The sequence below is a fragment of the Dermacentor andersoni genome, chromosome 1 (assembly GCF_023375885.2).
Source record: "Dermacentor andersoni chromosome 1, qqDerAnde1_hic_scaffold, whole genome shotgun sequence".
Lineage (NCBI taxonomy): Eukaryota > Metazoa > Arthropoda > Arachnida > Ixodida > Ixodidae > Dermacentor > Dermacentor andersoni.
In genome coordinates, this window is record NC_092814.1 from 14,937,950 (window position 1) to 14,963,188 (window position 25,239).

The following is a 25,239-nucleotide window of genomic DNA, read 5'->3' on the forward strand; positions in this document are numbered from 1 at the left end:
AACCGCACGAAGCTAGAAGCAATGCTAAGCCCATCAGATATGCAGCGACCGCTCGGTACAAGGAACACATCACCATTAACAATGATGTCGGAAGTCCGTGCTAGTATATGCTCATTGCCCGGGGGGATGAAACAGCCGATAGACGTGACGAAACATAGGCTGTGAGCATCAAGATCGAATGAAGATTCAGCGTTCATCATTTGAATAATTCCCTGAGGGCCACATATTAAGGTTGACGCTGAGGCCAGAAAGTCCAATCCCAAAATTAATGTGTGGGTACACGAAGACAGTCCGACAAACTGAATGTGGTGAAGGCTGCCATCACTGAAAACCCGCGCAGTGCAAACACCGGAAGCCTGAATAAGAACTGCATTAGCACAACGAAGGGGTGGGCCATTATATGGTGTCTTCACTTTTCGCAAACGAGAACACAAATCAGTGACAATAACGGAAAGCGATGCACCCGTGTCAACCAATGCTTTAGTCTGTACACCTTCAACACAAACCAAAACAAAAGTACATTTGACGGGCGCTCCGGAGTAGTTTCATGTTGTCCGAAGGATGCAGCTTTCCCTCCTGAAGCTGCACCATTTAGTTTTGCGGGCTCAGGAGGTCGATGTAGTCGGTCGGAAGGGGAAGAGGAGCGGCGATGCGGGAAGCGCAATGCAGCGGCAGTGATGAATTCTTGCTGAGATGGGGAACGTCACGGATATTTGAAGTAGGAGCGCCGGCATAGTGGTACAGGGCCAGAAACCTCATTCCTTTCAAATCCGGCTTAGCGACGTCATTCATCTTGACGGCGTCGGCAAAACCTTGAAATGTGGCCACGGATGCCGCAATAGTAGCAAAAAGAGCGAGGTGGGCTCCAGACGTTGTAAGACTGAAACGGTGGTGGCGTTGCTGTGAGACGATTTAGGTAACCGTGCGTTACAGGTGCCTGCTGTGGTGACAGCTGAGAGGGTGGCATTATAGAGACAACCTGGGCGTAAGACGGCGTAAGTGCGACGCCTCTTAGATAAAATGCGACGTGTGCAATTTTCGCAGACTCGTCCAAGTGGTTAAAGGCACTCACGCGCTCGTACTCCTCCAACCAGTCTTCAACGTCTTCACTACGAAGTCTAGCAAGCACCGGTGGATCATTCGGAGGGATGGTGACCGTCCAAGAAGGGGCTCCCGTCAGAGAAGGGAAGGTGGATGTCGCGGTATTGGCCTGCTAGTCTTCCAACATGACCGAGTGCAGCTGGTAGAGGCGGTGTCCCGGGCGAAGCTCCAGTCATGTAGTGTAGGTGAAGCTGGAGAGGGACCTGGAGCGAGAGGACTGAGAAACCGGACACTCCACCACTTGTGAGGCAACGTTTAGGCCGTCAGACTGTTCTTTATTCTCTCAAGCGAGAGCCCGACGACACACGCCCAAAATGGGGATGATGAGTATGTACAGATGAGTGGATGAAGCGTATGAAGAACATTCAAAATATTAATAATGATATTTTTTTGCGAACTCATTTGACACATGTATTTCTTACTAGTACTGCGGCAGCTTTCTCAGGGCTTATATGGCAGGTACTCGACATGTGCGGCCAAATCACATTGAAAATTTTTCGAGCAATTCTAATCCTCCAAAATGTTGATCCTCCAAAATCGTGACCATGTTCAGAAACACATAACAAAAAGTAGAAAGTATAAAAATATATTCACCGATGATTACGATACCCGATGATTACGATACTCACGGGAAATTTGAGCGCAGCTCAATACATGTTTTGATTTCGCGAGATATATTGGCTTGTGCGGACAACCTGTCTCGTGCGGCACGTTGAAAACAGGGCGAAGTGTGGCGCGACTGCCTCGCTAATCGCGAGAGCCAGCGCGTGGGTGACGCGATTCGCAGCAGCCGCCCAGATAGACAACCGGTGAAGCAGCGCTTCGTTTCCATGCGCGGCATGGCAATGGCGTCATCGGCGGCGAACAGAAGGCGCGCGCTGCTCTGGCGCCATCGCCTTGTGCAGAACTACGCTTGTCACGCCTCACGCTCCTCCTCCGCTTTCCTCCTCGCGTCCCCATCGCCGTCTTTCACGAACGCTTTTTCATCCTTCGCTGTGCTCGTTCGCTCGGCTACGCTGAGGGCACCTACGCTGGCCTCAAGAACGGGCGCCTAACAGCTACGCTCTGAAAAGCAAGAAATAAGGCGAAAACGTGGCACACCTTAATGGTCGAAGAAAACGCATCACACGTATACATGGACTGATAATAATTAGCAGATGCACTAATGGAAAGCTGAGAAATAGAAATATAGTAAAATGTTCAAATCGAGCGCGATGTTCACATAGATAGAAAGCTCCGCTACCTTTGACCCTTCGTAGTTGCGTAGAGGCTACGGCGCTGAGCTACTAAGCACAAAGTCGCGGAATTTTTTTTGAAATTTTTGAAAATTGCCTGTGACAGAAAACACAATTCCAATCGATCACCCGTGTACTCGAAGAGGCGCACATCACTTACTAAAAAAATTTAAATACACAGTCGACTAATTACCACAAATTCACTAACTACGTTGTTAACTAATTACTTTATGGCACATATTGCAATGCACAAATTCTAGCCGGGGAGTTAGCAAGGCGGATCCACTATGAACGAATTCTGAGGATGACTCTAGTTTTTAGGCACTAATTTTCCAACTTTGCGTAGTATTGGCATTCCATTTACTTTTGCGCTTAAGTGCATAAAAGGACGTTTTTTTTAAGGAAGTAAGTGGAACAACAGTGCATTTTTAACGCAAGTTGACGGCTGATATCTCGTAAATGGTGTCGTCCACAATATTCTTTTCAAGTAGATACGCCTTGCAGTCTCACTTGCTAGAATTTGTATATACTGGATTGACCCACCGGCATATTCTTCTCCCGCAAGGCGGAGCTGCCTGTTTTTATGGCAAACCGTCCCTACTGGTTCACCAAGCTTCAGCATGGATTCCGGACAGCGTCTCTCAATCTTCGCCTTCATCGATGTCAGCGGTCACGCGGCCACATTGCGCGGTATTTGATGGGCGACAGTGCCTCAACTGGCCTGGGCGCGACAGTGGCAGCATGATGACTCCTTTGCTTACTTTCGTTATCTACGCCAAGTAGCGGCAATTGGTTGGTGCCTGCTCGTAGTGTCGTGCCCATACGACATCAAGTGTCGTTAGAGTCCGCTATGATGCCCTCGTATTGCACTGCCAGCTGATGCCCCAATGATCCGCCTGAGCTAACACCAGGACCAATTAGGCCAACTTCGATAGCTGCACTGTTGGAAAATTTAGGAAAATTGAAGAAACCCTAGCTACCCAAGGTAAACGACTAATAACACTGGGTAACCGCATAACCGCTCTAGAATACAGAAGCAGGGATGTACTTGCAACGCGGACGAAAGCGAAGCAGGGGATATTAGGAGTGATATCGTAGCCCTGAAAAGTACAAGGGTCGATACGAGTAACCGAATGTGCAGAGAAAACCTTGGAAATAATGCCCTTTTTCTTGGGCTCGGCGATTCTGAAAACGAAACCTGGCAGGGATTTCATAAGAAAGCGCTGGATTTTTATTTGAACTCTTTATACAGTGATGAGCAGAGTTGGCCTGAACGTGCGTGGTCACGCTCCATGATGCACCACTGCAGCCAGCGTGACCAAGCACTGATGCCTGAAGGCGTGTCGTCTGCGACAGCCTACAATATTCAGGCGGGCTAAGCCCTGCGTTGCATTGAACTGACTGGCGCGTTCAGCAGCATGCCACAGGTGAAGCGGAACTTCTCTGTGTGCACAGCAAATAAAGTACCGCTGATTGCAGCAACATGCATGAGTGCCGCCAATCTCTTTCGTGGGGCGAAAACACAATTTCGCTCCTCACGTTATATCGCCACCTGTCAGCGAATAGAAAAAAATGCTTTTTTTTTCCTCAGGAGGAACAGTTCGCCCAAGTCGTGTAGTTCATTTGGCTCGAGGTGAAGCATCCGCCGGCCGTTTGCATGCAGCGTACAAATGCAATGCACAGCTACGACTTTGCTGTGAGTGGAATTCAATTCAACGCATCAAGTTATGGCACCCGAATATAGCAGACGATACGAAGCCACGCCTGCCGGCTGTAATGCGCTGGCTCGCTTCAAGAAAATAGAAGCACATATTCATATCGTCGCCAGGCACCACGGCAGATCCCTTCCTCACGTACTAATTATGGCGGTCAATGCCTTAAACATACACTACCTTCCCTACTTAACTATTTCAACCAACAAAACGTTGATGCAACCAACAAAACGTTGATGTGTTATCTCTAAACAAAACTAAAATATTGGATTTATTCTTATAAATGTGTATTGTTAACTGCTCTAACAGTTCCGCAGAACTTATCATGTACTATCGTTGTGTCTATACGTTCACACTTGTACCTATTATTCCTAGAATCCAGGTTTCCGCTGCAGTGATTGTGCCTGGACCACGTGGCAGCGTTTGCGTTGTAAAATGGATGCCTGCAAAGGGCGTCTTCACGTTTCTAAAATTCGAGGATGTGATCACGCCGTCGCTGCCGGGCTGTCTGTCGCGAAAGGAGCAGCCTATATGCAGATTTTCTTTTTCTATTTTTTTAACATAGATGCACATATATATTTGCAGGCACATAAAATAATTTCTAAAAAAAAGAACGTTTGCTGGTGGCAAATTGTGTTTATTGTACACTTCTATGAAATTTGTTATATTTATGTGTGTATGTGTATGTATATATGTGTGTATGTATGTGTGTATGTATATGTATATATATATATATATATATATATATATATATATATATATATATATATATATATATATATGTGTGTATATATATGTGTGTACATGTATGTATGTATATATATTGCTTTTGCATGCTTGTGATATGTGAGATTGAATCTGTTAAATAATACTATGGAAGATAACAGATTGTACTTGTATACTGGGAGTTATTTTACACAAATGTATTATAACTAGCTTCTATAACATGAAAGTATCTGCATGTATTTGTGTTTAAAATACTGTTATATCCACACTTTATGCGTGATTGTATTGCTACACCAGCCGCTACCGTGCCTGTCTGGGAGACCGGAGCTTTGTCAAGCCGAAGAAATTTCAGCTTTTTTTCCGGCTCTCCCCTTTTCACCTCGTATTCAGTGGTGAAAATCAAAATCATGATGATGATGAATGCGTTACCACGTTGGCTACAATGGCGCTCCGCGGAGCGTGGCCATGCGCCGTCGTGTTCACCTTAACTCTGCTCATCGATGTACATTCAGCCGAACTCCAGTAATATTGAGCGCACATGGCTAATTCAAAGGCAAAGCGGCGGTCAATAACTGTGAAACTAAACCAGTTTAGAGCAAAATTGCGAACATAAGTCGGAACACACCAGATAAGCAATAAAAAACCTGGCCCACCACCGTGCGTGCTCAGGGCATGTGCAGTTTATTCAGCACCACAGAAATGTGCTTTAAACTAGACGTTGTTAGGTTCAATGTGGGTGAAAATTGTCATTACTACGATTTCATTTCAGAATGCGTGAACGAATGTATGAAACTTGCATGAGAGCATGCGCAACACTGCTATGTCGCCTGAAGACGCTGATAGCTCCGTATGACCTGCCGCATCTAAAAGATGCGCCTTCCTCCCAGTCGAAAACCCTCCTGCTTGCATGTACATATAATTACCGATACCGATGCTTCTTACCAAGACATGGCTAAGAAAGAGCCAGATTGTCCGTTCATCCTTTGCGTTAAACCGGCGTGACCGCGTTCATCGCGGTGCTGTAATTTAGGGGCTTTAATAGCCGTCACAAACGCATTCTCATCGTTAGCTCATTGGCCAGGACACTAACCTCGAACAAGTGTTGACGTGAGAAGTGAGCTTAAGCTTTTAAAGACCAAGTATTCCTTAGCGGTTTACCACCACTTTTCTGTATCGGGTATGTTGCTAGCCACTTTCGGTGGGCCGATCCTGGATATAGACCTCTGGTCGAACATCACCACTGGTGATGTTAGATTAGAACAGAGGGCCTCTAGCACAGAATCCTAATTTTCTAACCATTAGGCCATGAGCGCAACCTTATCAGGCAGCATAGAAGGCCCTTAGAAATTTCTCGCCTGCAGGTCAGCGCGTTGGGACGCTTGGTGCAGTTTTCGAGCGTCCGAAGCTTTCTTGTCGGCTTCATCTGGTACACAATCGAGCAATTGCGGAGCTACTGATCACACCAGCGTTGTGAGACGCTTTGTAGCAGGAAGGGCACTGTTCCTTCTACCATGACAGCTCGATTAAAACGCGCAGCAATGCGCGTTTTAATCGAGAGGACGACCAGGAGCTGTTGCCTGCTCTGTAGCGCCACGAGGTCCCCACCCGCGTGTACATTCAACACCGTCCGAGGAGTTCAAGCGCATAGCTACACAGTGCTATCGCTGTCAATGCTTCGGGAGAAACTGCCAGTTTTTCTTGAAATAAATCGATAAAGTTCTCCAACGGCCGTATTCGAACAGAGAACCTCTAGCACAGAGGTCGGATACTGAAATCATTATGCCACGAAGGCGAGGATGACGATATAGAGCGTGGTGTGCAGTGACTCCTCCTGGGCCGCCCGTCGGTCGGTCGGTCGGTCGGTCGGTCGGTCGGTCGGTCGGTCGGTCGGTCGGTCGGTCGGTCGGTCGGTCGGTCGGTCGGTCGGTCGGTCGGTCGGTCGGTCGGTCGGTCGGTCGGTCGGTCGGTCGGTCGGTCGGTCGGTCGGTCGGTCGGTCGGTCCGTCCGTCCGTCCGTCCGTCCGTCCGTCCGTCCGTCCGTCCGTCCGTCCGTCCGTCCGTCCGTCCGTCCGTCCGTCCGTCCGTCCGTCCGTCCGTCCGTCCGTCCGTCCGTCCGTCCGTCCGTCCGTCCGTCCGTCCGTCCGTCCGTCCGTCCGTCCGTCCGTCCGTCCGTCCGTCCGTCCGTCCGTCCGTCCGTCCGTCCGTCCGTCCGTCCGTCCGTCCGTCCGTCCGTCCGTCCGTCCGTCCGTCCGTCCGTCCGTCCGTCCGTCCGTCCGTCCGTCCGTCCGTCCGTCCGTCCGTCCGTCCGTCCGTCCGTCCGTCCGTCCGTCCGTCCGTCCGTCCGTCCGTCCGTCCGTCCGTCCGTCCGTCCGTCCGTCCGTCCGTCCGTCCGTCCGTCCGTCCGTCCGTCCGTCCGTCCGTCCGTCCGTCCGTCCGTCCGTCCGTCCGTCCGTCCGTCCGTCCGTCTGTCTGTCTGTCTGTCTGTCTGTCTGTCTGTCTGTCTGTCTGTCTGTCTGTCTGTCTGTCTGTCTGTCTGTCTGTCTGTCTGTCTGTCTGTCTGTCTGTCTGTCTGTCTGTCTGTCTGTCTGTCTGTCTGTCTGTCTGTCTGTCTGTCTGTCTGTCTGTCTGTCTGTCTGTCTGTCTGTCTGTCTGTCTGTCTGTCTGTCTGTCTGTCTGTCTGTCTGTCTGTCTGTCTGTCTGTCTGTCTGTCTGTCTGTCTGTCTGTCTGTCTGTCTGTCTGTCTGTCTGTCTGTCTGTCTGTCTGTCTGTCTGTCTGTCTGTCTGTCTGTCTGTCTGTCTGTCTGTCTGTCTGTCTGTCTGTCTGTCTGTCTGTCTGTCTGTCTGTCTGTCTGTCTGTCTGTCTGTCTGTCTGTCTGTCTGTCTGTCTGTCTGTCTGTCTGTCTGTCTGTCTGTCTGTCTGTCTGTCTGTCTGTCTGTCTGTCTGTCTGTCTGTCTGTCTGTCTGTCTGTCTGTCTGTCTGTCTGTCTGTCTGTCTGTCTGTCTGTCTGTCTGTCTGTCTGTCTGTCTGTCTGTCTGTCTGTCTGTCTGTCTGTCTGTCTGTCTGTCTGTCTGTCTGTCTGTCTGTCTGTCTGTCTGTCTGTCTGTCTGTCTGTCTGTCTGTCTGTCTGTCTGTCTGTCTGTCTGTCTGTCTGTCTGTCTGTCTGTCTGTCTGTCTGTCTGTCTGTCTGTCTGTCTGTCTGTCTGTCTGTCTGTCCGTCTGTCTGTCTGTCTGTCTGCCTGCCTGCCTGTCTGCGGTCCCGATTTCCGTAGTCCCCCAGTAGGGCGTGCCTCCTAATCAGATCGTGGTTCTGGCACGTAAAACCCCACGATTTAATTTTTAACGTCATCATCGACATATAGATAGTCGACATGCATCTAAGGTTCAACTAAGGTTTTATTGCAGATCCTGCACATATGCATACACACATCTGAATCTACAAATCAGAAGAACCGGCAGAGGACAAGAAGGTAAACTGCCACGTGCCGTCTACACCAACAAGTCAAGCTCTTCCTTTGCTAAAGGCACAGAAGGCATACTGATGCACATACTCCCAGCCCGTGCTATCTCGGTAGGTTCTACAATTTCTCTAGTCAGGCTGTTGCGGTGGCGATACACAACAACCGAGGCATGTGATAGTCTCAGTTGCCGAAGAGCTGTATCGCAGAATGAAGGCGGCATCACGCATGAGCGATGAACAGAGCGCGAAAGACAGGATAAAAAAAATGAGACAAAGAGAAGAGAGAGAGAGAAGTTTAATGATACGAACTGCAGAGAGGTCGGCCTGAGGCACATTCCTATAGCCAGCTACTCTTCGCCGTGGGAAGGGGAAGAGTGAAAGAAAGAGGGAAGAAAGAGGAGCACGATTGGCGACGATGGCCACAAAAGGATTATGTAAAACATATAAGAAGCAATTAGGTCTACTCAAAGCCTACAGTCGAGTCGCATACTTCCTAAGAGAGAGAGATGCAAATGAGAGAAAGGCAGGGAGGTTAACTAGAGTTAAAGCCTCCGGTTTGCTACCCTGCACTAAGGGAAGGGAAAGTGGTAGTAAAGACGGAAAGAAGAGCCGGGACAAAAAGAACGTCGTGAAAAAAAGGAGGGGATCATTATAGGTATTTCCTAAAAAGTAAAATAAGCGCGCATTGACCTGAAAGCTAGATTTAACCTCTAGCCAAGGGCCTAAAGTAATGTCTTCCGACAACGGTGGGCTGTCCAGGCGCGTCAGAACATTGATAAAGTTTGTCACTCTTCCACGTGCGGAGCGCAGCCACACAGCAAATGACCATTCGCGTTGCACAGCACACAGTTTGAGACTCGGTGTGTCACACCACCTTCAGCTTAAGTCTGTGCAGAAAACGGCCGCAGCTGCACTAAACATTTGGTGGAAGCACTGATTCCTTACCTGCATGAAGTATTTCGTAATCTGAAGAATCTAGGGAAACGTTCCGGCACATAAGTGTTCTTCACGGCGCAAAATAAGCATTTGAGTTTGTGGAAGCTTAGCTGCCCCACGAGAAAGTGGCTGCACTATCAAACACATAGATGCCTACGACCCCTGCAAAAGGGGCATTATTTACAAAAATCCACTCTCATGTGGAAGATAAAAGATAAGTCAGACCGACAGACGCTTGAGTGTGCGTTCGCAAGAGCACAACCGCCCAACAATAAAGTAGGCAACACTGCAGCATGCCGCAATTGGCCAACTGGCTCCTCACTATACAAAATGTGACACGGTGCCACCTTGCTATCGTTTTTGCGATCGCAACCGCAACAGCCTGAAAAGTGAAATCATAGAAGCTACCAAAATAGCAACGGCTGGAGAATATTGCTACGGGATAGTATTTCCAGTGACGAAGAGCCGAGCAGTAAGAAGACGACGACGACGATTGGAAGCTAGCGCGGGCTGTTGCCTCTTGGCCAACTGCGGCGTATTGCCTTGTAAATATACTTGTAAATAGCCTTTCGTCGGTGTCTTCCTACGTAACATATCTGGTGGGGTGGACGTTCCCTGTACCTCGTCACGGAGCTTCGCAGTGGACGGTACGTCGAGCCTTCCTTCATGGCTCCCGGCGACGACAACTCGACTCCGCCGGCTCTGACACCTGCTGCCACTTCGACGACCTACATCACTCTCCCCGCTCGCCGTGATCCTGGCGTATTCTCGGGAAAAGATGGGGAAAACGTCGAGGACTGGATCAGCCTGTACGAACAAGTCAGCCGCAATAACCGGTGGGACCCTACTATCATGCTCGCCAACGTAGTCTTTTACCTCGGTGGCACACCTCGAATTTGGTATGCGACGCACGAAGATGAGCTCACCAGTTGGGATTCGCTTAAGCAAAAGCTCCGGGACTTGTTCGGCAACCCCTACGGTCACCAACTTGCCGCGCAGAAGGCCCTTTCCGGTCGTGTGCAGACGTCAACGGAGCCCTACGTCACGTACATTCAGGACGTCTTGGCTCTGTGCCGCAAAGTTGACGCACACATGACTGAGTCCGACAAGGACTCCCACATCCTCAAAGGCATTGCCGATGACGCCTTCAACTTGCTCGTATTTAACAACGTGGCGACGGTGGATGCAGTTATAATAGAGTGCCGCCGCCTGGAACTCGCTAAAAGCCGACGTATTGATGAACAGTTTGCCCGTCTGCCCCACACCCCAGCGACATCTTCCTGTGCCGACGCTCCTCGTCGATAACACTGGCACTGGTAACACTGGTAACACTGGCGATGTTACCAGGATTGTCCGGCGTGAGATCGAGGCCGCCTATCCGGCTGCCTTCGACTCCAGCCCCTCCAATGCACCTGCAGTCACTGTTTCCCTGATCCAGGCAGTTGTCCGCCAGGAGTTCGCCAACATGGGTATTCACACCATCTGCTCGGCCCATCGCCCTGATACCCACCCGGCTTCTTCGATTCCGCCCCGTCCCGCACCTTCTTACCCACCACGTTTCCGCAACCCCTCTGAATGGCGCACTGCAGACGACAAGCCAATTTGTTTTCACTGCCATCGAATTGGGCACATTTCTCGTCACTGTCGCAGTCGCTGGAGTTCCCCGAACCAGTCTACATATACTGCCTACTCTCGCCCCCCAGGTGGCCTTTCTCGTCCCTATGCTGCCGGCTCAGATAATGCCACCACCGATTCTCCTGCGCCGAACCGCCCCTATTCTCGTTCGCCTTCGCCCCAACGACGACAATCTCGCTCCCCCCAACCCCGTCGCTCCTATTCGCCGACTCCCTTTGCACGCCGCTCCCAGCCGGAAAAATTGACGATGCAGCGCCTCGAAGTGACGCTGCATTGCTCCCTACGCCGCCAAATCCTCTCCTGACGTTGCCCACTCATCTGAACCTTCTTGACGTGCAAGTCGACGGTGTTCCTGTATCTGCTCTCATAGACACTGGGGCGCATTTGTCGGTAATGGGCGCTGACCTTCATAACCGGCTGAGGAAGATAATCACGCCCGCCACGACGCCTGTTGTCCGTGTCGCCGATGGCGGAACAGCCCCTGTAATTGGTATGTGTGCCGCCCGCGTCTCCTTCGCAGATCGCTCCACTACCGTGCTATTCACAGTCATCGCTCACTGTCCCCACGACATCATCCTCGGCTTAGACTTCCTCTCCGCACATTCTGCTCTCATCGATTGCTCCGCCAGTACTCTCCGCCTCGACCTGCCTGTTCTGGATCCCGCTGAACAACACCTTACTCGTCTCAGTTCCGTCGACCTCGTTCGCTTGCCACCTTCGGCACTGACTTACGTTGACTTCGTGTCATCCCCACCAGTCCCCGACGGTCACTACATCGCGGCTCCTATACAAGACGTCCTCCTTACACACGGCATCACAGGACCTCATACAGTTTTATCTATTACGGCGAATAGCGTCTGCCTGCCAGTGGTCAATTTTGGCTTGACGACACAAGTGCTGCCACGCGGGATGTCTCTGGCCCAACTTTGCTCATTCGGGGATCACTCTGTAGCATCGGTTTCAGTAGACGACAATTCAGCCGATCCTCCTCTACCGTCGCAGTCGGCAACTTGTACCATCGCCAACTTAAAGAAAATGATTGCACCCGACATGCCTTCCGAGCACGCTCGTGCACTCTACCGCATTCTGATTTCCTACCAAAATATTTTTTGAATTTAACGATCGTCCTTTGGCCCAAACTAAAGCTGTTAAACATCGCATTATTACCGGCGATGCCCCTCCTATTCATCTCCGCCCGTATCGAGTATCACCGGCTGAGCGTCAAGTTATTCACACCGAAGTTCGCAAAATGCTTGCCAAGAACATTATTGAACCGTCATGTAGTCCATGGGCGTCACCTGTTGTGCTGGTAAAAAAGAAGGATGGCTCATGGCGCTTTTGCGTGGATTATCGGCACCTTAACAGGGTTACCAAAAAGGAAGTGTATCCCTTACCTCGAATTGATGACGCCGTTGACTGCCTCCACGGTGCTCGCTATTTCTCCTCTATTGACCTTCGCTCCGGCTATTGGCAGATTGCCGTGGACGATCTCGACAGCGAGAAGACTGCCTTTGTAACACCCGACGGTCTTTATCAATTCAAAGTGATGCCGTTCGGTCTATGTAACGCTCCTGCCACTTTTGAACGCATGATGGACTCCCTTCTTCACGGTTTCAAATGGTCCACGTGCCTGTGCTACTTGGACGACGTTATAGTATTCTCCACAACATTCGCTACGCACCTCGAGCGCCTCTCAGCAGTCCAGGACGTTTTTCGGCGAGCCGGTCTGCAACTCAACGCATCGAAGTGCCAATTCGGCCGTCGCCAGATTACCGTCCTTGGACATCTCGTTGACGCGAACGGAGTGCAACCGGACCCAGGCAAGATCGATGCTGTTACGCACTTCCCTGTTCCAAAGTGTGTCAAGGATGTGCGCAGGTTCATCGGCCTTTGCTCGTACTTCTGCCGTTTCGTGAAAAATTTCGCCGCCATAGCACGTCTACTCACCGAGCTTTTGAAAAAAGACGCCGCTTTCCAGTGGAGCGTAACAAGGCCTCTGCATTCTCGCTTCTAATCGACCTCCTCACAACGCCTCCCGTTCTGGCCCATTTCGATCCTTCTGCGCCTACCAAAGTCCGTACTGATGCCAGCGGTCACTGAATTGGCGCAGTACTGGCACAAAGCCAGCGTGGCCACGACCGTGTTATCGCTTACGCCAGCAGGCTCCTCTCGCCCGCGGAGCGCAACTGTTCCATCACTGAGCGTGAGTGTCTGGCCCTAAATTGGGCGGTTGCGAAGTTCCGCCCATACTTATATGGCCGACCCTTTTCCGTTGTCACAGACCATCACGCGCTTTGCTGGTTATACTCATTGAAAGACCCTACAGGAAGACTTGGTCGCTGGGCCTTACGCCTCCAAGAATATTCGTTCAGTGTCACCTACAAATCTGGCCGACTACACAAGGACGCTGACTGCCTGTCTCGCTACCCGGTAGACGAGCCTGACGATGCCGACAGTAGTACCGCCGACGGCATTTTCTCTGTGTCTGCCTTCGCTAACATCGCCGATGAGCAGTACCGAGACCTATCGCTGCGAGTACTCATCGAGCGTCTGCGCTCTACACCTACCGACGCATCCGTTCGCCGATATGTCCTCCAGGGCGGCATTCTGTACCGAAGGAACTTCCTCCCTGATGGCCCTGATCTTCTTCTTGTCGTGCCAAAAGATCTACGACAGACTGTGCTCTTTGAGATGCATGACGCACCCACCGCAGGACATCTTGGGGTAACCCGCACGTACGACCACGTCCGCCTCCGCTTCCATTGGCCTGGTCTCGCTCGCTCCGTCCGACGCTATGTTGCTGCCTGTGATCCCTGCCAGCGTCGGAAAACACCTCAGGTGCTACCTTCCGGTCATCTCCAGCCGATCACCGTCCCTGCGGAACCGTTCTTTCGTGTTGGATAAGACCTCCTCGGTCCCTTTCCCACGTCATCCTCTGGGAACAAATGGGTAGCCGTCGTAACGCCACCCGATACGCTATCACGCGGGCTCTCCTTACCAGTTGCGCCACTGACGTCGCCGACTTTCTCTTGCGTGACATTATCTTAGTGCATGGCGCCCCGCGACAGCTGCTTACTGACCGTAATCGTAACTTCCTCTCGAAAGTTATCGCCGACATTGTGCGTTCCTGCTCTATTCAACACAAGCTGACTACCTCATACCATCCTGAAACCAATTGCCTGACAGAGCGGTTAAACCGTACTCTTACCGACATGCTGTCCAAGTACGTTTCGAAGGACCACCACGACTGGGACGTTGCCCTTCCTTAGGTCACATTTGCTTATAATTCTTCCCGGCACGACACCACCGGATTTTCTCCAGGAAGAAGAAGACCGCGTGTGAAGGACGAACTCCGAATGAGCTCCGGCTTTTGGGACACCTCACAGCTGATCTTTTGTTTCTACAACGTGCTTACCACCACCAGTCGACGGATCTTAACGGGTGAAATCTTTTGAGACCAAGATCTGCCAGATCCGGTGAGGCCTCGGCCCTTGGACATTTCGAGGCGAGCAGGCCGCAGCGCTAGGCCTAACGTAGGCGCCGCGATTACGGCGCGACAGCATCGCGTGCCGCACATGCCCACTGCACTGCTACCGTGACGATGGCTGCCCGAGACCCCCTGCCTGCTGCAGCATTGAATGAAACCACACCAGCCGCCGCTATGGATCAAGAACCGACTCAAGACAACGAAGACGGGACTTGGTTTCTCGTGGCCCGAAAGCGCAAGAAACAGGTCCAAGCCACGTCGAGCCTGCCACCCAACACCGAACCCGCACAGCAGGACCACCTACATCTGACATTGCGCAATAAGAGCTCGCAGCTGCCCACGACTTGAAAGTGGTCCTCCGACCGAGAGATGGACTGAATCTCGGTGAGTGGCCGCAGCACTCTATAGCCAGAGCTATAGGCACAGCGGCTCAATTAAACGAGAGCACGCTCCACCAGCTAACCATCCGCATACGCCGAGAGCAGAACGTCGCAGTGGTCAGCACACCGGACGAAGAACTAGCGGCAAGACTGCAGCTGATCAAGTCTATATGCCTGGAAAACAAGCAGTACGAGGTTCAGGCCTATGTGGCTGCTCCGGATGCTTCCTGCAAAGGAGTCATCTCCGGCATAGAAAAGAACACAACCCCAACAACGCTGATGACAAATATCCGATCACCGATGGCTCAGGTCCTACATGCAAGAATGATGGGAAATTCAGCCACGGCCATCATCACGTTCTCTGGCATTCGGGTTCCCCGGTACATCTACTATTACGGAGCAGAATACCGGTGCTACATTCATAAACCCCGACAGCAGCTGTGCATCGTGTGCCTCTCCACGGGTCATCGAGCAGATGTTTGCCCAACCCCGGATAAACCCCGGTGTGCTGCGTGCGGAACTTCCAACCCCTCCGAAGGACATGACTGCACGCTGAAATGTTTTCATTGTGGTGGTGAGCACTCCGCCACTGACTCTCGATGCCCTGTAAGGCAACGCAAACCCTTTAACAAGAGCCACGTGTTCCGAGAGCAGCAGAAGATGGCGGAGCAACAACTCCAGCACGACAAGAAGTCCAGCAAGGTAACGACATTCAACGGTGCGGCACCTGCGACTACTGATGCAACACGTGGTCGTCCTCGCTACCGATCCCGGGGACACAGCCAGTCCCAAAGTCGCAGTAGGTCCAGGGTCGGCAGGCCGTCCAAGGACCAGAAGCAACCACGTGGTCGAAGCCGATCTGAGAGCCGCAGCCTGACGCAGCAGAAACAGCCACCGAAGGAACCTCAGGCCGCATGGACAAAAACGCCCGATCATCACACCAGGAAGGCGACAGCGGTGAGTTGGTCAGCGCAGTTTCCCCCTCTTTCCTCCTCCCTTCGTTCACCTCCGTCCGCACAGCAAACAAACAAACAAAACAAACTGTCTCCCACAGCGACGCTTTCACTCACCCAGACACACACACTCGCACCTGAGAAACTCCCTCACAATTCCTGCACCAAACAAGAAGTGTGCGAAATGATAGAGTAAATGGCGACTGTTTTAAGAGCGGAGATGCAAAAAATGAAGGAAGAGATAATGGCTGATGTCAAGCACATGCTACAACAGGTCATACAACAAGCCATGACTGACATGAAACAATTCATCAGTGCAACTTTTAGCTCAACTTTCAGCCATCAAAACGACTCACTTCCACATGACACTAACGCCACTAGAGAACCAAGAAGGTCACACCCTTATACCCGTCCGGCTCGTACAACAGCACCTGCCCTCACCAGCGAGGCGGTATCAACCAATCATGGCCAGCAAACCTAAGAGGCGCACTACCACCACCTTCCGGGTGTGGCAATGGAATTGTAGAGGGTACCGAAGGAAGAAGGGTTCCCTTACACAGTTCCTAGCCACATGTCCTCACCCCTCACCCACCAGACGTTATAGCACTTCAAGAAGTACATTGCACTCCCACGCTCAGTGGATACAATGCATACACCGACAAGCATGACACCACCAAACAACCACTAGCTGCCACCCTTGTGTCCAAACAAATCACAGTGATCGAGCACACGCTCGACAGCTCCCACATTCCGCATGTGCTCTTAGAAATTGTACCTAGGAATCGATATAAAACCAGCTTGTTTTTACTTAATATCTACAGTGCACCCAAATCGCGACGAGACGACTTCGGACAACTTTTTTCGGCCGCCAGTAAACAAGCCAAAAAATTGATTATTCTGGGAGATTTCTATGCATCCCACCCAGCCTGGGGGTACCAAACAGAAACTCCAAAAGGCCGCTGTCTAGCCCACGCCATGAACCTTCATCAATTCACTCTGCTGACAGAACCTGACAAACCAACCAGAACGGGTAACAGTGTAAGCAGGGATACCTGCACTGACCTAGCAATGGTCAAGGGGTTGACTAAATGCTCCTGGAACAACCTAATGGATAATCTGGGCAGTGACCACAGCATTCTAGCCACAGACGTCCAACTGGTGGCTATACGCACCCCAGAACGTTCAATTAAAATAACAAACTGGGACACTTTCTGGCGCAAGAGAACGAAATCTGAACAACACGACCCGCCATCTCTACGAGAGTGGACACAACAGCTACAAGCAGATTTTAAAGCAGCCACTAAGCAAATTACTGCAACAACCGAGACACCGGATGTGGACAGACATCTGCTCCATCTCTGGGATGCTCGAAGAGGCCTGACCAAACGATGGAAGAGGCAGAGGCACAACCATAGGCTGAAACAAAGAATCGCCCGGATCACAGCAGAAGCTGAAGAATACGCCACCAGCCTCACTAATAGCAATTGGCACAACCTCTGCGACCGCCTTAATGGCAGACTAAGTACTTCCAAAACGTGGTCCCTCCTCAGAGCACTACTCGACCCAACGCACACAAAAATGCACACAACGAACACAGTCCGCATTATCATCCGCAAAGAACAAATGAATGATGACGCGCTCCTCCAAACACTGCAACAAAGATACATTGCTACATGCCACCGACCGGAGTACAAAGACTACCCACACGAGGAAGAAACCCAATTGGACGGCGATATTACAGAGACAGAAGTGAGGGCAGCCCTACACGGCATAAGACGAAACACGGCGCCTGGAGCAGACGGCATTCACTATGCACTGCTACGCAACCTCGACGACCAGGCCATACGGCAACTCACTGCATACTACAACGACAATTGGCAAAACGGAACGCTTCCCCAGGAATGGCGACACGCCGATATCACCTTAATTCTGAAACCCGGGAAACCGCTGTCCCTCCAAAATCTCAGACCCATTTCCTTGACTTCGTGTATTGGCAAACTCTTCGAGCACGTAGTTCTAAATCGCCTCCAGCCTCACCTCGAAGCGAACCAATTCTTTCCCAATACCTTATTCGGCTATCGACCAGGTCTGTCTGCGCAGGACATACTCCTACAACTTAAGGAGGATGTTGTGGATGGTCCAAGTAAAGCTCAAACAAGAGCCATTCTGGCATTGGACCTCAAAGGAGCCTTCGATAACGTCTCACATGACCTCATTCTAAACAACCTTGCATTCTCCCGATGCGGAATGCGCATTTATGATTATATCCGAGTCTTTTTATCTGACCAAACAGCCACCATCGGCCTAGGTGATATTCGGTCGGATATCGTAAAACTTTCCGGCAGAGGGACTCCCCAGGGTTTGGTTCTCTCACCCACCCTGTTCAACGTGGCGATGGCAAAGCTACCACCGCTCCTCGACAAACTTCCGAACGTGCAGCACGCCCTGTACGCCGATGATATTACAATCTGGGTGACCACAGGGTCAGACAGCGCCATTCAAGACGCACTACAGGAAGCCGTAAATATAGTTCAAGAGTATGCAACAGCCGGAGGACTCACATGCGCAGCTGAGAAGTCGGAGCTCCTGCTTGTATTAAAAAAACGGAACAAGGCCCATATTCCACCAGCCATCACATTGCACCTCAATGGCAACGTTATTCCAAGGGTAGACAGACTACGTGTACTAGGACTTCACATACAACACAAGGGGAAGGCCACACATACCCTACACGTGCTCCGCCAACTTACCCAAATAACGCACATCATAAAGCGCATTACAAACCGCCGACGACTGAAAGAAAAAGACGTACTCCGAATTGTGCGAGCCCTCATAATTAGCCGATTAACCTACCACCTCCCCTATCATAATCTAACTCAGACTGAGATGCACCAGATGGACACCCTCCTCCGTACGGCACTAAAGGCAGCGCTGGGACTACCCCAACATGCGTCTACGGAGCTCCTACTACGTCTGGGGGTGCACAACACCATCCGCGAACTAGTTGAAGGTCATTTTAACAGCCAATTGCAACGTCTGCAACGAACAATGCAAGGGTGCCACATTCTATCCCGGCTAGGATACCAAATACCAAGAAACCCACAACAGGAAAACCGCACACTTCTTCCGCTTAGCATTCGCAACAAAATTCACGTGGCCCCAATTCCCCGGAATATGCACCCTGACCGTCATAAAGGTCGACGAAAGGCAAGAGCGCAAGCCCTGGCTCGCCTATTTGGCGATGACAAATCAAACACTCCAGTCCTATACACCGACGTGGCCCGCTACCCACAGAAACGTGCCCTATGTCTAGTCGTACTAGATAGTGCAGACATCCTGAGAGCTTCGGCCACGCTCAACACTGTGGACAGTGGCACGGCAGAAGAGGCTGCTATTGCCCTAGCCATCGTACACGCTTCAACCATGCCGGACCCGGATGCACCTATCACAGTGGTCACTGATTCTCAGACCGCCTGCAGGACTTTGGCACAAGGGAGGGTGACAACCTACACACACCGCATCCTTACATCATTACACCCCACAGCCTTACACAGGGTGCGTATCGTCTGGACACCTGGGCACGCCTCTCTCCATGGTAATGAACGCGCTAATGCGGTTGCCCGAGAGCTCGCTAACCGGGCGCCATTGGAAGAGCTGTCCAACCCAGCCGACGCACCGACAGAACCACTGAACTACACTAAAACTTTACAATATTACAGAGATACCAGGAGACACTTCGCTCCACCACATGATTCACTTAATCGAGAAGATGCCATCACGTGGCGACAGCTTTAAACTAATTCATTTCCCTGCCTCTTTTATCTTCACCTCTTCCACCCCACACAATATCCCTCATACTGTCCCTATTGTGGAGCAAAGCCCACAGTATATCATTGCACCTGGGAGTGCCCACACCCTCCGGGCTACTCCCCTATTCCTTCACCTTCCCCTTCCTCCTGGGAGACTGCGCTGACCAACTCAGACCCGCAAGAGCAGCGACGGCTGATCTGGCGGGCACGCGGAGTGGCGCGAGCCAATGGGGCCCTGAACTTAGGGCTCCACCCTGCGAGGAAGTCGCCCAAACTCATGATAAATAAATGTTTTCTCTCTCTCTCTCTCTCTCTCTCCATTTTATCTACTCTACGGTCGCGAACCGACCTTGACCCTTGACACGGTATTTCCTCCTGCTGCGATCTCAACAACCGAGTATGCGCGCGACGCCATCGCCCTCGCCGACCATGCACGCCAGCTTGCCCGTGCTCGACTGACGGACTCGCAAACCAGGCAGCAGCGTCAGTACAACGCCCGCCACCGTGACGTACAGTTTTCGCCTGGTGCACTCGTGCTCCTGTGGTCGCCCTCTCGTCACGTCGGACTTTCAGAAAAGCTCCTTTCGCGATACACAGGGCCCTACCGCGTGCTGCGCCAGGTGACGCCTGTGACGTACGAAATTGCTCCTGTGAGCTCAACCTCGTCATCTACTCTGGCATCTAGTGATGTCGTGCACGTCAGTAGGCTCAAGACCTACTACTCTGCTTCAGAGTCCAGCCTTTAGTCGCTCCGGGACGGCGCTTTTGCCGCCGGGGGTAGTGCTACGGGATAGTATTTCCAGTGATGAAGAGCCGAGCAGTAAGAACACGACGACGACGATTGGAAGCTAGCGCGAGCTGTTGCCTCTTGGCCAACTGCGGCGTATTGCCTTGTAAATATAATTGCAAATAGCTTTTCGTCGGTGTCTTCCTACGTAACAATATGCGTCAGTATGCCTTTTGTGGTTTTATCGAAGAGCTTCACTTTCCGCAGACGGCACATCGTAGTGTACCTTCCATTCCCCTCAGTCGGCTCTTTTCATTTGCAGATACAGAGGGGTGTATATATATGTTCGGGATACGCAATAAAACCTTACTTGAAAGTCAGCGCTTTTCGTTTCTCGAACTGTACTTTGTTCTTACTGCGCAATATATTCTGCATGAGGATGAGGTCGTGCTTATTAAATCGTCGTCATTCCAGCTTCGTGACCTGACTTTCGACATGGCGCCGTCGCCACGCCTGCCACTCTTACATTGCACTCCAAGTTTCCGAACTGCTTCGGCCACTAATTTTACGTTGGTGGCCGTGATACCATTGTGGGCTTTGCATCGTCATAATTTCGGCTTTGTCACCCCACTCTCGTAATGTAGTAGTCGTCACGCCAACGTCGTCATATAGTCGTCGCCATATCACTGTCGTCCCATCAGTGACGTCATTCCATTGTCGTAATGCCGTCGTCATACCGCCTACGTATTGCCATCAACGCCAATCTTTCTTCATTTTTCCATCGACGTCAATCTTTTTTCGTCATTCCAATTTAATCATATTGTCGTCATTCAGCCGTGATCAATCCGCCCTTGTCCCGCCGGCATCATCAGAGAGCCGCTATCATGCATTCGCTGTGAGACTGTCACTCCACGTTCGTCATTTGGCTCTCGCTGTGCCGTCGCCGTCACGACGTCACCATACAGGTTTCATGATACAGTCGTGTTCACGCCATTGCCATCATACACTCGTCGTCATCCCTTTGTCCTCATGCCGTCGCCATGCCTTCGTCGTCACACAATCGTCATGCATCCGCTGTCACACCGTCGTCGTGATAACGTCGTTCCATCTTAGACCTCCGACTCTCCTCATGTCATCGTCGTGAGCCATAGTCGTCACAGTCGTCCCATGCCGTTGTCGTCATGCCCTCGTAACAATACCCTTTATCGATCCATCAGAGTCGTTCCTCCCCACCCGCCGTAATTGCTTAGTGGCTTTGGTCGTGCGCTGCTAAACACGAGGTCGCTGGATCAAATCTCGGCCACGGCCACCGCGTTTTGATGGGGCCGAAATACAAGGACAGCCGTGTGCTTTGATTTAGGTGCATGCTAAAGAACCCCAGGTGGACAAAATTAATCCGGCGTCCCCGCTAGTGTGTGCGTCATAATCAGATTGTGGTTTTAGCACGTAAAACCCCCTAATTTATTTTTAACGTCGTTCCTTGTTCGTCATTCTATCGCAATCATTCATAATATCAATCAGTCATACTATCGCAAACGTTCCGCTGACTTAAGCAAATCAATATGGCCCACTTTTCTGCGCTATATCATGGCTTTGTGAACACAGAACCAAGACGGATCCGTGACCTTATGCGGCTCGACCCCACCTGTCACCTGTCACCCCACCTTCAGCTGGGCACCTAAGGCCAATATAAATTGGATCACAAGTCGTCTTCAACAGCTGCAGCACTTGTTGCAATACGGCAAGCTGTCCGCTTGGTCTCCTGCCTGACACCAAGTAAATGGACGACACTTTCTGACGCAAGGTGAGCACTGCAAGCCGTTTATTTTTTCTCAATAAGAGGCCAGTTTTGTGTGTTAGCATTAGCCGTCGTACAGGTATTCTTTCTTGCGCAGAGGAATGGCCACTCAATTACCTTCTAGTGGAAACCCGGGGCTCTATTCTGGACATCCTGACATCTTATTCGAGGTGTGACGCAGGCACAACGCATAAAAAGCGGCGCTGATGGCTCCGTTTCGCTTTCGTAACATGACGCGAACTTGGCGTTTTGCTTAAAAAACTTAACAAATGCATCTGTCGCTTCCGTCGTCTGCTGCATACAGAACATGGCCTGCTTCATGGCCAGGATTTGTGTCTCCGAGAAACGGAATGAGGCATCGTATATTGGCGCCAGCGCACGCAGCATACAAGGACGATGCCAATGGGTTTCAAAGGTTCGGATGAAAGGCGGTCAATGGTCACCGACACCAGCAAGGGGGCAGCGATTGAAGCGCGACTAGGTGAAGCGTGAACAAACACATTGACAAACATTGTTAAATAAAAATTGACCTTTAATGAAGAACAAGACACCGCTTGAATTTATTCAGTGAAAATAAACACGGGTCTGCCTCATCCTTCTGGCTTCAAACGGTTTGGTCACCTTGTAAACTCGACATGTTCAACAAAATACTGAGCCATTACTAGTAAAACATTGTTGAAATCGTCCGACGGCAGAATTCGAATAGAGGAGCGCCTACAGAAGGTTCCGATATTGAAACAATTACGCCACGAACGGATGCATCCACAAGCGGCATATCACGGCCTTATCCATTTCTCGCGGGCACGCGAGCGCGTTTGAACTTGGCCATCTCGACCGCGGAACCACTGCAATTGGCAGCGACTGTCCGCGGTCGCAGAGTGTTCTGCACTTGCCGAAGGCTACGAGTCCCACCTTGTAGCGCTGCTTTCGTCTAATGTGCACGCAGCAAAAGGGTGCATCAGAAATCATTGAAAAGAAAAGGGTTGGAAAATTCATGCACGGCACAACCCTACGGAAACTGTTTGGGCTTAACATACCTAAGAGCTTGCCTGTTTACGTCGCGAGGTGATGTGGCTTTACGTCAGCAGGCACCATCATACTGATATTGTGACTTCTAGTCGTCACCTTGAAAAAGCGCATCTCTCAACTTTTGGCAATGGATATTCATCTCACCGAGTATCGTCGGCAGTACACGGCCAGGTATCGGTAGTTTCGGATCGGCTTGTCCAGCTTGAGGAGCAAGTTCTCGTGGTTGTAGCCCCTGAGCCGCTGACGCCTGCATACGTGATGAGCAGGCGTGTGCTATTGCGACTTCGTTACCTATGTGCACACTAACAGGGTGTCTCAGCGAACACTTTAAAAAATTTTTCAACATTGACTGTGGCAAAGAGCACAATTCTAGTCCAGAGGTATTCAATCTTTTGTGCAAGTAATGTTCACCTCTACAAGTCGACCAGCTAATATGCGCTGGTCTACTTGAAGAGGTGGACATTACTTGCACAAAAAATTAAGTGCATCATTGACTAATTAAAAGAAATTCACCAGCTGAGTTTTCAACTAATTACGCTATGGCACATATACCAATTTACAAATTTTAGCGGTTGAGACTGCAAGGCCTATCCACTTGAAAAGAATTGCGTGGATGACACCATTTAACAAGATATGCGCCATCAAACTCCTAAAAATGCACTGTCTGAATTTCTGAACAAAATGTCGTTTTATGCATTGAAGCCCAAAATAACTGGGTCGCCAGTGCATTTCTCCGCAAAGTTCGGGAATTTATATCTGGAAACTGGCGTCATTCTCACAATTCGTTCAGAGTGGAACCGCCTTCCGAACACCCCGGCTAGAATTGGCAAGTTGCAACAAGTGCCATAAGGTAATTAGTTAAAAACTGAATTAGCGAATTTTTGTGAATTAGTCAATTACGCAGTTCCATTTTTTGAGCACGTAATGCGCATCTCTTCGAGTAGACCAGCTTGTGGACTAGAATAGTGCTATCTGCCACAGGCAACTTAAAGAAAGTCTGAAATTGTACGCTCAAACACCCGGTACTAAAGCTGGGACCGTTACGAACAAAAACAACGAAACACGTTGAATTTTTTGGCGATGGAGGCATGCGACACGTATGCAAGCGGACAGTCATCATTCTCCTTGTTTGAAGTTTATTTGGACAACAAGAGAGAAAAAAGAAGTACTCGTCAGAATTTGACCTCCCAATGCATTTTTTTTGCACGTAAAGATAACTAAGCATAGTCTTTATCGCATATGCGTGTGGCTTTGGAAATTTGCGGATATGTGTTGAAGCAACTAACGAAGCTTATTTATGTAGAATATCATTAAAAACACTAGCACAACGCTGTGGGCAACATTATCCGCAGCACTGCTTACATTATGCAACATCAGGCTTCAAGGTTCATTGGCATTGGTGCCTTTTTTGTTTCACTTTGGTTGCATTGCTGCCGTGCGGTGTGGCTATGCTGCTAAACCAGCCGCCTGTCTCAATCGCAAGGACCGGACGGGTGCTCTTTACTCGCATACTCACATGCCATTCTCGTCCGCCAGGATTTCGCCCGTGCTGTCTGGCTGGGGACTGCTGCCGGCCCAGAAGAAAGCATCTGCGGACACAGAAAACTGCTCGCCAAACTGTCTACCTCAGTCGAGGAAGGTAACACTCTTCTCCATGTTACGCCACAGGAAATGTTCCACACGCTTCATTTTGTAAACTTCATGTGCAATATCGTTTCGACAACAAATCGCTCACTATTAGCACCACTCATGTTAGAATTGCACTACGTGACGTCACTGTGCAAACCGTTTGCGCATACTAAACGTGATGCATTACCCAAACGAGCCACGCAAGCTAACATGGAAGACACGACGCTCGTAACAAGCGATGGTTTATTGCACAATGCACAAATTATCATCACCATTATCATCATCATCTTAATTTGTGTCCAGCGCCCAAGAGATGGCGCTTTTATAAAAGAAATTAATGAATTGTGCACCACGACCGAATATCTACGTCGCGTCCGCTGCGGCCAATCATCGTCAGCAGCAGCCTGTAGCGCCCACCGACGCCGCAAACGCGGGGTCTCAGCCGGCGCCTGGGCTGCGCAGGGCATGAAGGTCGGCAGCGCATGCTCGCGGCGCGAGCACGGCATTCGAAGAGCTTGCTACGCAAAATGCAATAAGAAACTACAATAGGAAGCAAAAGTGAGTCATAATAGTTTCCAATGTAGTCCTCCATTTATTCCCGAAATGTTAGCGAATTCGCGATAGC

General features: G+C 50.6%; 1 protein-coding gene across 1 annotated transcript in view; it reads right to left on the reverse strand.

The window, feature by feature from the left end:
* Positions 1-25,239, reverse strand: part of LOC126545889 (protein Skeletor, isoforms B/C-like) — a 341,332-nt gene that overhangs the window by 243,357 nt on the left and 72,736 nt on the right. Inside the window, exons 3-4 of the mRNA XM_050193912.3 lie at positions 24,502-24,574; positions 23,130-23,232 (exon numbers count right to left, since the gene is read on the reverse strand). Of these exons, the coding sequence (XP_050049869.2) occupies positions 23,130-23,232; positions 24,502-24,574 (176 nt within the window). The remainder of the gene's footprint in view (positions 1-23,129; positions 23,233-24,501; positions 24,575-25,239) is intronic.